Source organism: Triticum dicoccoides, chromosome 1B (genome assembly GCF_002162155.2).
Source record: "Triticum dicoccoides isolate Atlit2015 ecotype Zavitan chromosome 1B, WEW_v2.0, whole genome shotgun sequence".
NCBI classification, from domain to species: domain Eukaryota; kingdom Viridiplantae; phylum Streptophyta; class Magnoliopsida; order Poales; family Poaceae; genus Triticum; species Triticum dicoccoides.
In genome coordinates this window covers 684,954,389-684,968,720 of record NC_041381.1, presented here as the reverse complement: position 1 = coordinate 684,968,720, position 14,332 = coordinate 684,954,389, and the positions used below count along the sequence as shown (strand labels likewise).

Genomic DNA, 14,332 nt, shown 5'->3' with positions numbered 1-14,332 from the left:
GGGGGGTAGGTGCGTCACAAAAAGAGGGGGGAAATCTGCAGAACCTGGGGATAAAAAATTACACTCTAGCCAAATAAGTATGACTCAATACTTTGACATATGAGTGTTCAAAAAAAACCTTAACATATGAGCGTCCTCTATTTTGACACAGTTACTCACCATGTTGCTACTTATCTTTCTTCCCACCCACGCTAATGATGGATGTGATGTCCACGTGATCGCAATGTAGTCGACTTGGTAAATCCCAAGGCAATGAGCTTGCCACTGCACGACACACTTTAAAAACAAATCTCATCGACCACAAACTTGCAATTTTTTTTGAGTTTTTTCAATATTTTCTAAAATCTCATGGACATTTTTGTCAGATTCACGAATTTGTTTTGAATACACGATTATTTTTTCAAAAATCATGTACATGGTTTTATTTCCGACATTTTTTCCAAATTGTGCTTTTTTTAATAATTTGCGAACACTTTTGAAAAATCAATTATATTTTTGAAACTGCAAATTTTTTATGATTTCCCACACATTTTTTAAATCAAAAACATTTTATGATTTCTCAAACATGTTTTTAAAAATTCGCAATCTTTTGAAATTTGGAAATCTCAAATTAATTTAAAGAAGGAAAAAAAAGAAATGAGAAATAAAAAAGCAGAAGACGAAATGCAAAAAAAAAGAAAAAAAAGAGGCGTCACGCCCTGCGGGCCGGCCCATTTAACGCGCACTGGGTGGGTAGGGAGGTGCCTGACAAAAAAGGTCGAGGAAATATGCGGCAGTTGGGGATCGAACCCTGGTGTGCAAGGTAGAATAGAGAGGCTGTAGCCACAGCGCTGTCTCCATGCATCTCATTTATATTGAGCATCGTCATCTTAAATAACGGAGCGCGGCGGCGAATTTGGTGGAACCAAATAGTTTTTTAACTTACTGGTGGCATCGATGGGTAAATTTTGTCAACTTATGGGGTAAATTAAATGACGTACCACCAGAAGCAATAGGTGCTTTATTAGTACTAGTACAAATGCCCGTGCGTTGCAACGGGCGAAAAAATTACAAAACCTAAAAAATTGTGACAAACAGTGGTTTGAAACTTGGAAGGCCAAAAGATTGTTCGATAAAGAGCACATTGGCAAGCACATTTGAAATAGCAAAACAGAATGCTATGTGATAAGAAAAAATTCTGTTATTCACCTAGACAATTAAAAAAAAATCGCAAGTCACTCTGATCCATTCTGTGTTATTTACTGCACTACAATTTATTCACCAACAAAATAAAGACCAAGAAGCAATGAATCTGGAGATTCCTGACCTTGATGCAACAAAGGAGACACGGCTATATGTGGTTCTGCTCGGTAGCCCATAAGTACATCATGAGATCCTTCTTATTGCTCCTGTACGTCGTCTCATTCAGACAACTGTAGCTACTAACATCAATCAACATTCCTTCCAAGCACTTGAATTCGGTAGACACTACCAATGCCTTGGAGTGCATTGGATCTAAAGGCAGCCTAGCCATCTACCCACTGGATTTGACAGCTTACACTGATCAATCAAATAATTTATCATAATAACCTGAATAAACCCACATCATGTAAGTAATATGATATCTCAATTAGGTGTGTGTGTGTGTGTGTGTGTGTGTGTGTGTGTATGTGTGTGTGCCCGTGTAGCTGGTCTATTTGCAAATGAAACTGCTCCAAGAAAATTTCAATTAGAGCTAGGTGATAGTGACAGATTGCTACATATATATGTGAACCTGTATTATCGTACAGTCAATACATACTTGAGCTAGCTGATAGTGACAGATTACTACATCTATGTGAACCTTTATTATCCTACTCCGCTTCTCTTGATCCTCTTTGCCTTGCTATAAAGCTCGGTTTTGGAAACTTAACCCTGAACTTCCAAAACATGCTTTCATTTTCCAAAAAGGAAGTAAATTTGTTTGGCATGATCAAGCCAAATCAACCTCATCCATCTTGGTCCCTAGCTCAAATGATATAAAGTTGAGGCAACTGACCTTTTCCACTTTACAGGTAGATTACAGTCTGCATAACCCTGAGCTACAGAAAACCACACTCTTTGATATATCATTCCTTCTTCTATAGAAAAGATCATAAATGTAATGGCTTCTTGAAATGCGGAAAATTGGGTAGAGTGCTTCGCACTTTCTCTTCCTGTCACGTGTATCATTTTCAGCTGTGCGTGCAGATCATATTAGTACTCATCCTGTAGTATGAAATATCAATCGACATCTGAAAAGGTCAGATCGATAGATAGCATGCTTAATAACATGCATACCTTCTCTAATTTTGGCATCCAACTCACAGATTGTGGGTTCAATAAGCACCCACCCTTCAGTATATTCGACACGGCCTATCTTTATCTTAGGCATACTATCACAAGGGGTGTCCTAAGGCAGGCTTGGAATGCACAAACCTGAGAAACAATAGAACATATGCCTTGTCTGGGAATTGCAACTTATAATTATTAAAAGGAACTGTCACATACATAAACTAATCAAACCAACAGGCACTCAATTGACTGAACAAAACACTCTCATTAAGCGATTAACTATCTCTTATGATATCTATGGTATAATAGAATAAACAAATCAGAAAAGCAATATATGATGACTGAAACTGGTTGTTTGCTATCAAGAAAAGTAGTGGTGTTGCAGCAAGATGATCTGAATGTAAATCAAATGGAGCTGAATTTTAACAGTGCTTCTTGCGGCTAGTTCATCTAGCGATGGAATATGAGTAAACCATCTAGCTTAACATAACTATTTAATAGGTTCAGTTTTTATTCCTGTCAAATCTGAATATAAATACCACAACAGTTACCAACTTCATGATGTGTGTATCAGGACCACATAAACTTTCTGGAGTTTTCGTGCCAATACTCCAATTCTGGAGTTTGCATACTGATACTCAAAGTAAAAAAGGTACATCATACATTTTTCCGGAGTGTTGATCAAAATTTCCAAAAACAGCAGCCCGTTGATATTTGGAAAAGAGGTTTTAGCTGAACCATATCTTCAAGCAAGTTAACTCTCAATCACGTGTCAGGCGTACAACACATTACTTCCTCGGGGTCGGTAGAACTAAATTTAACAGTACGAATAGCATATATAGGTAATTTCTGACGGTCATCACAATACAGCAAACCAAACAAATAGAACATCTTTGTGACGGCGAAATTATAGGAAATCAGTATGATTCTATCTATATCCGACCAGAAGGTACAGGTTACAGTAAGCAACCGAAGAATATATAAAATCCTATCAAAACTCATGCTCTTTTCAAATTTCAGTTTCAAAAAGATTACAGTAAGCAACCGAAGAATATATAAAATCCTATAAAAACTCATGCTCTTTTCAAATTCTAGTTTCAAAAAGATACTAAAACATAACAAACATGTCGCAAAAAGCCATCAAAACAAGCCGATCAATCAATTCAGATCAAATTCTACTAACATGTCCATCTCCCGTGTTCATCCAGAAGGAAGCAGAAATAGGCGTCCTGACAGTCAGCGACACCAAGATAACCACAGGCGGCATGGCCGTCAGCCCGACACCAAGGTTCTTGACCAATTGTCGAGCTGAATGTTGTGTGTACTTGTATTAGTTAAAACTGACCCATTCGCTGTACGATTTTATCTTTGAAAGATGGTTGGAAGAGAAATCTTATTTATATGTAGGTTAATTCTGCAGATGACAGGTAATGGTTTTGCTTGTTTGCAACCTGCAACATCTTAATTTCTTTACTTTGCACATGAATATGTACATGGATGGAATTTGACAGCATAACATCATCTATATATTACAAAATTTGATAGGCCCATGCAATTTGACAGCGATGTATCAGAACACTTTGTTAACCAATGGTTTCTGCAACTCAAGTACATGGGGAATGAGTGATTTCTACAGTTCAAGAACATGGCGATTGAGGACCAGATCGTCGGGAATTAGGAAAAGAGAGGAGATGAATGGATTACCTGATGGTGATGAAGTCCTCATTCGTACGCCACCCCTGGCCTTGTTGGTGTCGCCCGACCGGCCGGCTTTGAATCCCTCCGTCTGCAGCGCACGTCCTCCGTGGCTCGGCTCCGGCGAGCTCCTGCCTAGGACACCGCACCTCCCCTCCTTTCTTCCTTCTTCTCTCCCTCATCTCCATTCTTCTTTCTGCCCAGGAGCCGCGGATGCCATAGATCTGCCAGGGAAACCACGCTCCGGCCTCCCTCTCATCACCGGCGACCTCTGCCTCGCCGCCCGCCTCCGAATCGGCCTCCCTCATCATCACCGGCGACCCTTGCCTCGCTGCCCGCCTCCGAATCGGCCTCCCCAGCCTCTGCCGCACACGGATCCGGCCCCTGCAAGCTCCAGCCTCCGGCGTCGATCCGCATCGAGCAGCCGCCGCCCCCAGACGCCTGCGTCGTTCCGCATCGAGCAGCCGCCGCCCCCAGTCGCTCGTTATGCACGAGTCTTTTTTGCAATGTTTTCTCAGAGCCAGGATTGCGGGTTGAATACACCAAAATGGAGGGTCCTTTTTGAAAAACCGAAACGTTTTCTCTGGTTGCCACTTAAACAGGGAGCGCGGGTTGATTTCCTGTAAACGGAGGGGCCTTTCTGTAAAATTGCCACGACGTACGACCAAAAGCACTCCGTGCTTTATTAGTAGGGAAAGATATATATATATATATATATATATATATATATATATAATATAAATAATATAGATAAAGATAAAGATAAAGATTCTTTTTCCGGGAGATGGAATCTTTCCGTTTTCATATGCACAAGGAGTCAACTGTGGCGGCTACGTGCGTTGAACTCGATCCATCCATCGCCACCAACCCCATCGCAGTCAGTCGGACTCTCAGCCGAGCCGACCAGCTGAGATCGACCGAGATGGGTGCCGTGGAGCTCCCGAAGATCGACTTCTCCGGCGTGGACGCGTCGGCGCCGGGGACGGGGCGGTGGGACGCAGTGCGCGCGGAGGTGATGGACGCGCTGGCCACCTTCGGCTGCTTCGACGCGCACTACCCGGCGCTCGCCCCGGCGCAGCGCGCCGCGCTCTTCGACGGCGCCGTCCGCCGCTCTTCGCGCTGCCTGTGGACGCCAAGCGCCGCAACCACTACGGGCCCGGCAAGCCCTTCCACGGCTACCTCGGGGGCCTCCCGGGCCTCCACGCCTATGAGAGCCTCGCCATTGTCGGCGGGCCCGAGCTGGGCGCCGTCCAGGCCTTCGCCGACCTCTTGTTCCCCGCCGCCGACAACGCCGCCTTCTGGTAAGTACCTACCACTTCCTCTCCCCCGTCGATTAGGTAAGAGGTTACCGGCTGCCGGCCAGATGGATCGATTGGTTGATCTGACTCTTGCTCTGGCGCGCCGACGGCAGCGAGGCTGTTCACGGCGCGGCGGCGCGGACGGCGGAGCTGGAGGGGGCGGTGCGGCGGATGGTCATGGAGGGGCTCGGGGTGGCCGTCGACGAGGGCCAGGCCCAGAGCGCGCCCTTCTGGCACCTGTTCCGGATGTCAGAGTACGGGGCGCCGACCGCCGACGAGAGGGCGAGAGAGGTGCGGTACGGGTCGCACCAGGACACCAACTCGCTGAGCGTGGTGTGCCAGCACGAGGTCGACGGGCTGGAGATGCAGGCCAGGGACGGGCGGTGGGTCCTCGTCCGGCCGTCGCCGGCGTCGCTCGTCGTCATGGCCGGCAACGCTCTCCGGGTACGCACGGCAAGTGCTCGCTCCACTCCATCGACCATACTGGCACAGATCGACTAACCTCCGAGCTTGGGTTGCGCATGCATGCAGGCGTGGTCCAACGACCGGGTGCACGCGCCGTTCCACCGGATAAGCGTGGGCGGGGACGCGACGAGGTACTCGGCCATCCTCTTCTCCGTCCCCGGCGAGCCGACGATACGCGTGCGCGACGAGCTCGTGGACGAGGCCGGCGGCCACCCTCGCCGGTTCAGGGACTACGACTACGACGAGTTCGTTCGCTTCTGCGTCTCCGAGGAGAGTGGTCGCCATGACGACAAGCTCAAGGCCTACTGCGGAGTAGCTGTGTAGGTGCAGAAAACTAGGTAGAAGCGGGGGAACGGCCTGGGCAGCTACACCATCGAGTCCGGCCCAAGTCCGCCGCTGAAATGAATAAGGCTGGTCGTAATGGTAGTATCATAGCTAGTATCATGCATGCCAACTAGACAATTTTGATGAGGTGTCATAGCATTAAATGAAGAAAGAGAGGGTGTAGTATCATATCATGATACCGTATCATATTAAATGTTATGCTACTTTGTGTCATGCATGACAATAAATAAAGTACAACATGGTACTAATATATGATACTATGCATTAGGGAGGTAGTATCATACACTAGTATCATATGCATGATACTAGTATATGATACTCCCCATTACAACCAGCCTAAGCTTGATCTGCAATTCATGCTTTGTCTTTTTAGTGACACGTGTGCAAGGTAAAAATCACTATTGGAATAAGCAAGGAAGTGCTTACTTGTTATTCCACGCACTTAAAAAAAATTACTTTCCACCTTTACTAGATTCTTCTCAATGTTTTCCTACTGTTGTTATTTCACTGATGTGTTTAATTTTTACTTGTAGCAAAGGCATAACACTCGACTAAAATGTGTGGATGCCTAAAACACAAAACAAATTTAGAATGCACTCCAATATATTGCTACGTGCCTACGTCGGATGCAGTCCACGAAAAGATGCAATAGACCACCGTCCAAACCTAAGACGGGCTATTGTCCAGACCCAGCAATGCTACATGTACGAAAAGGTTTTTACGTACCTTACGTATGGGGCGATTTAGCTGTCTTTGATTTGACATTAGTACGCAGGTCTAGCATTTTCGGTCCAGACCACAGACATTGCTAAGCATTGGCCAGTGATACTAGTAGGCGACCCTATGCCAAGATGATCCACTTGCTGCTCAACCAGAGAAAGCAAAACAAGAGGCGCTGCCGTCGGTCAGTCAGGGGAGCAGAGTCTTGATCGTTGATACTCCCTCCGTCCCAGAATTCTTGTCTTACATTTGTCCAAATACGGATGTATCAAGTCATGTTTTAGTATTAGATACATCCGTATCTAGACAAATCTAAGAACAAGAATTTTGGGACGGAAGGGAGTACGTACGTAGGGTGCCGAAGCAATTACGATGAACACTCACAACATTCATCATCAGTTCTGCTCATGAAACTACACTGGATGGCAAGTTAGTTTCCATCCGGCAGCTTCCTTGGAAACCCAGCTAAATAACCAGCCACTGCAGTATGGAATTAGACCGACAGACTGCAGCTGGGAGCTGAGAGAAGAGCAACAGAAAACTAGAAACGAATGAACTATAATATGGCACTAGTCACTCCTGTGAATGAAAGCCATTGATTTTCTGGCATCGTTAGAACGCAGATAAATGTTTCAGTGCTAGGCTGACATGCTACGGCTGGGGGTTGGAACATCATGGTTTCAAGTTCCTCTGAGAACAGAAGATCAATACAGACTAGAAAACCCTACAAAAGATAAGAGATTAGAAACAAACGGTGTGTGCACCTTCCTTGAAAATATGTACTCCCAATCCCAAGCTGTCCAGAAACAGCACAGCTGAAAGTCCCCTGGGCATGCTTTCCAGTCACAAGTACCCAAATAATATCACTGAAATACTTCCAGTTACACCACTAGTCCGGCAGTAATCTACACTCAAAACGCAACCAGGGAACAAAGTTGGCGCATCCATCGTTAATGACGACTGTTCAGGAAACAAACGACTGATCTCAAGCGGTCGAGCCATTGTCCGTCCGGCAGACTGCAGTTGGGAACTGGAACAACAAGCTTAAAGATTTCGAGAAAAAAGAGCAATGGAAACTATAGAATTGCCATATCATTGGCATCTATGCGCGACTTGTTCCTCGGAAAATCATACGACTCATTTCTCCAATTGTTCAGAAAATCAATACAACTGAGGTCTGAAGTTGACTGCAGCACTTCCTTCCAGAAGACAGAGACCAAATAACACCAATGGGGTACTCAAACACTAACAGATTTAGTTACATGGCTACACCGACAATTCAGTTACATCAATGTTAAAGTTCCAGACAGACAAGGCAATAGAGACTAGAAACAAACAATATGGACATGTCCCTATAAGATCAGTACTCCGGTAAGAATTACCCAAATAACGACAGTGAAATACACAGACGGTAACGCGTCTGGTTACAGCACTACTCCGGCAGTAATCTACACTCAAAAAGCAACTAGGAAACTGGCACATCAAGCTTATGTACGATAATTACTGACAGACTAGCCACCGTTGATCAGCACATATTCACGGTTCATTATGTACGACATGTTATGTATGTTTTGAGACTGCAGTTAGGACTCGGAACATCAGGCTTAAAGATGAGGAGAAAACAGAGCAACAGAAACTATAGGCAAATCATATCACTGGCATCTATGCTTGACATGCTCCTAAAAAATCATATACTAACTCATTTCTCCAACTGTCCAGGGAAACAATATGACTGAAGTCTGAAGTAGCCTGAATTTCCTTCCAGAAGACAGTACCAAAATCACACCAATGATCTACTCAGGTTTAGTTACATCGCTACGCTGATAATTACCTCTCAAAACGCATCTAAGGAACAAGTTTGTGTAACTGTAACCAATGGCTATATAACAAACCATGTAAGAAAGGACCCCCCAACATATAAATTCACCTATCCGACGATCCAGAATCCCAGATCAACCCATGTGACCCACAGAAACTATAGGCAAATCATATCATTGGCATCTATTCTCGACATCCTTCAAAAATCATATAGGAGTAACTCATTTCTCCAATTGTCAAGAAAAACAATATAACTGAAGTCTCAAGTAGCCTGAACTTCCTTCCACAAGACAGTATCAAAATAACACCAATGGTGTACTCAAATACTAACAGATCTGATGACCATGTAAGGAACAACCCCCCAACACATAATTTACCTCTCTGATGATCCAGAATCCCAGATCAATCCCAATGTAAAGTAACCCACAAAGCAGCTCAAATATTCACATTTTTGCCTGCATGTCCTAACTCTCTTGACTGAAGTGCCGTTTGCTTCTGTGCATCTAAATCAAAATTTTGCCTTATTTACGTCTCCCATTTTGGTGTCTTTGGTTTGTTTTCCAATGTGGCATATATATAGTTTATACGAAGGGGGAGGAAGGAGTGAGGAGTGAGGGAGTGAAGCGAGCAGAGTGAGTGGCCGTCGGCGATCAGGGGTGGAGGAGGGGGGAGTAGTCGGCGGGGGTGATCGAGTGGCGGAAGTGGCAGCGGTGGCCGTAGGGGCAGAGGGCGCCGCCGAAGACCATGCGGCAGACCTGGGTCTTGTAGCGCGGGTGGCGGATGATGGGACGGAGCTCGGCGATGCCGTGCGCGAACTGGCACTGGTCGCCGTACGGGCACGCCCCGGTCTCCTCCCACTTGTTGCACAGCTCCGTCTTGAACATGCCCTGGCTGTACACCTCGAACTGCAGCCCGCCGGCAGCCGTGGCGACCTGACCGCCCTTCTCCCCGCCGCCTCCCTGGTGCTCCTCCGCCTTGGCGCTGTCCACGCCCACGAACACGCGCTGCTGCTCGCATTGCATCGACACAAGCAAATGCTCGAACACGTGAGCGGCATGGACTGGATTGGCACAGAGCCGCGGGATTGAGTCGGAGGAATGGAGGGGTTGGGTTTCGATGATCTCACCGAGCCGACGTTCACCGGCGCCGTCACGCGATGCTTGCCGTTCCTCGCCATCTTCAGGTAGCCGTTGGAGCGGATGGAGATGCTCTTGGGCATCGCCGCGTGCTTCTCGGCCGGGGAGGCGGGCCGCGTCATGGGCATCATCGGGGGAGCCGGCACGACCTGCGCCTGCATCTGCCCGAGGTGGAGGGGGCGGGGCTTCTCGGTCGGGGAGGCGAGGCGCGGCATGGGCATGGGCACCACCGGGGGAGCAGGCATCTGCCCAAGGTGGAGGCGGCGGAGCTGGTCGGGCAGCGCGATGGCGGAGGCCTGGTTGCCGGCGAGCATGGCGAAGCGGCCGGCGAGGACGTCGTTGGCGAGGCGGAGGCCGGAGTTGTCGTGGCGGATGGCGGCGGCCTCGCGCGCGGCGTCGGCGAGGTGGGAGAGGCAGAGCTGGTAGCGGTTGGCGAAGTCCTGGTACTGCAGCGCGAGGCGGGCCATGCGCAGGCCGTGCTCCGTGGCCGCCGCGTCGACGCGGGAGCCGGAGGAGGAGGAGGCGGAGGAGGACCAGGGGGTGCCGGGCGACGAGGACCTGGGGCTCGGGGTGAAGGTGGGGCTGCCGCGCCCGAGCGGGGACGGCCTGGGGCTCGGGACGAAGGGGGCGCAGCCGCCGTAGGAGAAGACCCCGTCGCCGGTGGGGGCGCAGAGGCGGCGATCGCGGAAGCCCGGCAGCCTGGGCCCGAAGGGCACGGGGTGGGCCGGGTGGAGCGGAGCTTCCTGCATGGCGGCGGCGGCGGCGGGTCCCTGCACCTGCAGCGAAGCCAAATGGATCGGAATGTCACAAGTATATTCGACGAAAATCCCATCAATAAATCGCTAGTGCAGCACATAAACCACCCGTCGTTTCAGAAATCAGAGGAACTCGATCACAATCGGAACACCAAAGCGCAGGATCAGAAGTTCGTCGACAGCAACGAAGCGCCCGATCAATGGCGGCGAACAAAAAGGAAAAATCAATCTACCAACAGAGACACGACACGAACGATCTCGGAGCACAGACACGACCCGCATCAATGCACACCCAGAAACGAAGGACGGATACCGAAATAATCTAGCGAGAGAGCGAACGCAACCGAAATAATCAATCACCGATCGAGTATTTGATCAAAGCAGCGGCGGCGCGGGAGGATCGATCGATCGGACCGCACCTGCGAGTTGGCCGACGGGGCGCCGCCCGCGTGCGTGCCGCCGGAGGAGGGATGCGGCGGCGCTCGACGTGGGACGGGCCGGTGCGGATTTGGGCGGAGAGGGAGGACGACGTCACTGGGCACTGAATGTAACCGTGGCCACGGCGCGGCACGCGGCGTGAGGGTCGAGAAGATCCGGTGGGGCCCGCGTGGCAGTGTCCTGAACCAGGGGTAGGCCGGTGTGTCCAGTGTGCGCGCGCGGTGCGTCTCTGCGCTGGACAGCTGTAGGCGACCGTGCTCCGCGACTTGGTGAGCACGGCTCCACCATCCACAACCCGCGGCGTGCCACTGCACGTCCACGTTTTTATTTTTTGCTTGGCACGGCCTGTGTAAATTGAGGCGCCCTCCGGCCCCACATGTAAGTTTCTCCGTAGCTTAAACCTGTCAAGTTGGTCTTCTTTTGCGAACCAACCTGTGGTTGAGATGGTTAGGTGGACAGCGGCTTCGTAAATCTCAAGATGACATGCCGGCTCAGTCTCTTGAAGATGCTCATGAGGGTTGGGTGTGCGTGTGTGCGTTCATAGGGGTGAGTGTATGCGCGTGTATATGAGCGCTTGTGTCTGTACTGATGCTAAAAAAAGTTGGTCTTCTTTTTTTAGTTTAAACGCACTTCACTTTATTCATCAACAAGGTCCAAATACATGGGAATACAGTTTATGCCAGGGGATTGAGGAGCTACATACGGCGTCCTGACGGTGGGCCTTAAGCATATTTAGCGAGGCTATGAGCCTCATAATTTGTGTCACGGCCTTTGAAGATGAAGGAACGAACCCACAATTGTGAAGAGTTTTCTATAATTTCCTTGATAATGGGTGCGCAGAGACCTCCAACCCCTTTCTTGATATTGATGACGGACAACAAGTCCGACCACAATGGGTTAATTTGGCCCAACAACGAACATAGTCGAGCCCCATTTTGTCTGCTCGGGTAACGACGCTCTAGCGCAAACCAACACTCCCAGTTGGGGGAGTCTGGCGCGTAGGCATGCATCGCGTGCTGCTCGGGCGTAAGGACCTCACGATGACGGCGAACCTCCTCAGCGTGCGACGCGGCGCTGCCGGAATAGGGATCCGGTGCGGGTCCAGATGCCACACGTGCGGTAGGTTGACATCCCGATACTGTAGGGGCTGGCGGTACTGCCAGTGCAACCACGCCTGGTGGACTGGTATGTACAGCCGTGTCTAGCCGGCAGAGGAAGCGCATGGAAGAGTTCGCGCCGGAGTTGAACCTCCCCTTCCCCTTCCCATTGAAGAAGCGCATGGCTGGTGGCTGGCTGGCTAGGGTTTCATTGGCTAGGTTTTTCTGGCCGCCGCAAGGGAGCAAGTATGGCCAGATGTGGACGAGGAAGATGCAAGTGGATGAGATGGGCCCCACCACACGCTTCCAATAAAAAGTATAGGCACGCGGCCCTTCCACATACTGCCAGGTGGGCCCGAGGTAGGTGGGCGCATTTAATACGACTGTGTGTGGTCGTTGGCAGACTGACATGTGGGACCGCGACGGACACCGAGGGGACGCGCGGCGCGTCCGCTTCGTGTCCGCGCCGACGCATTTCGGACCCAAATTTGGACCTGAAATGCGTCGACACAGACACGAAGCAGACACATTTTGGGTTTGGGTCCGCGTTTTTGTCCCATTGGAGTTGCTCTAACATTTGAGAAAGCATAAGCTTTCGTACACCCCTTATCTAGTCATCATTAGTGTCTGTTCATGAAACTACACTGAATCGGTACAGATATTAAGCTCCCATGAAATGCTGCGCTCTGGTTCGTTGGGGCTTTGGAGGGCGTTGGTTGGCCCATTTGTAAGTGGATGTATCGCTGTCAGTAGGCCCACTATAGTTGGTTGTTTAACTTGTGTTCAGTCGGTCTTCGTCGGCCTCTCGCTCGCACGGCCGCGCAACACCCCTCGTGTACCTCTTTACCTCATTCACCTCCAAGCGCCGGTGCTAGGGTTTCTGGCCTGCCACTGTGCCCGTCCGCCGTCGTGCCACCGTCGCGGATCTCCTTCCCGGCGGTACCTCCCGCTTCGCCGTTGTCTTCACGCTCCTCTCGGCCTACCGGCGCCATGGCCGCCCTCCCTCCTATTCGCATGTTGTCGGCGAGGCTTCTCCTGTTCCTCTCCGAGAACCGTCAGTGCGGCTGCCCCAGTCTCCATCTATTCTCCACCCTTGCATCCCTCCGCTCTCTATCCCGCTACCACCCCATCGCCATCTCTGGCTCCTTGGTTCACTCATAGACCACCCCATCGCGATCTCTGCCTCCTTGATTCACTCATAGAGTTCCAAAGGAGAGGCAGCAGAATGGATCTGGCTAAGCTCCTCCTCACGTCGTGCACCTCAGCAAGTGCTCATGCCGATGTGTTCCTCTTGAGTGAATTGTCAATGAGTTTTTAAAGCTTGAATCTCCCTTGGATGATTAACATGTTTGGTTGCTGAATTGATTGGGATTCAGGAAAAATTACCAAACCTTGAATCTTTTCTGAGTGATTTTCATTTGTTTCTTTAAGACAATATATCCAGTTGTTTCTGATTGTCTTGCATACTCACAGTGGACCTAAGATTTTATTGATTTGACTCAGGCAGTTTGGAAGGTGGATTAGCTAGGGGAGCAACCAATATGAAACTGCAGACTTGAAGCACTTCAAGCGGACCATGACTTCCTCATTGTTGCAAATTCACCTGTGGTGCCCTTGACAAGCAGTGAAACCATAATTGTTCTAGCCATATCCATTGGCTGAGTTGTTCTAATGTTTGTACCGGCAACCCATTTGCCAAGAATCACTTCTCTGTGTTTTTGTTGCTATCACAGACCAGCCAATTCCGGTAAGAGCACATGAAACCATCTTAATTTGCAATTCCTCATAATCATGGGGTGTGTTAAATTACAACAAACATGGAACTAAATTTGTCATATATGGCTTGCAAGAGCATGAATTCAGCGATTTTTGTGAGATATGGGATTTTCATCTAGAGAAGTGATTCTTGGCTCTAGATGATATTTTTGGATTCTCTAGATGAAAATATCATGCTCTTGTTATTGATGAATTCATGCTCTTGTTTAGAACACATGATATTTTCATCTAGAGAATCCAATAATATGCATGATATTTAGATATTCAGTTCATTGCAAGTGCAATTTTCTTCTCACACTTAAGTACACCTACATGTATGCAACGACCAGCGTTTGTTTCTTCTAGCGGCAATATCACTGGCAGGCTCCTTTTTGTTGTTCTTTTATAGTCTCACGCACACATCTAAAATGCTACCTGTACCGTAAGGCTTATAAAGGAAACATTAGCACAACTGGATTTGTTGTGAGATTAATCATATGATGTTTGAATTGTCCCCA

General features: G+C 48.8%; 1 protein-coding gene and 1 pseudogene across 1 annotated transcript; one reads left to right on the top strand and one right to left on the bottom strand.

Moving 5' to 3' along the window:
• Positions 1 to 4,813: 4,813 nt before the first annotated feature.
• Positions 4,814 to 6,249, top strand: LOC119349668 (annotated as a pseudogene).
• Positions 6,250 to 9,157: 2,908 nt separating this feature from the next.
• On the bottom strand, positions 9,158 to 13,051 carry LOC119350925 (zinc finger CCCH domain-containing protein 39-like). Its single transcript, XM_037618531.1, has 5 exons — positions 12,916 to 13,051; positions 12,469 to 12,553; positions 10,944 to 11,307; positions 9,760 to 10,545; positions 9,158 to 9,640 (listed from the first exon to the last, which is right to left on the bottom strand). The coding sequence occupies exons 1-5, from the start codon at positions 13,049 to 13,051 to the stop codon at positions 9,284 to 9,286; spliced, it is 1,728 nt and encodes a 575-aa protein (XP_037474428.1). The 3' UTR covers positions 9,158 to 9,283.
• Positions 13,052 to 14,332: the final 1,281 nt, after the last annotated feature.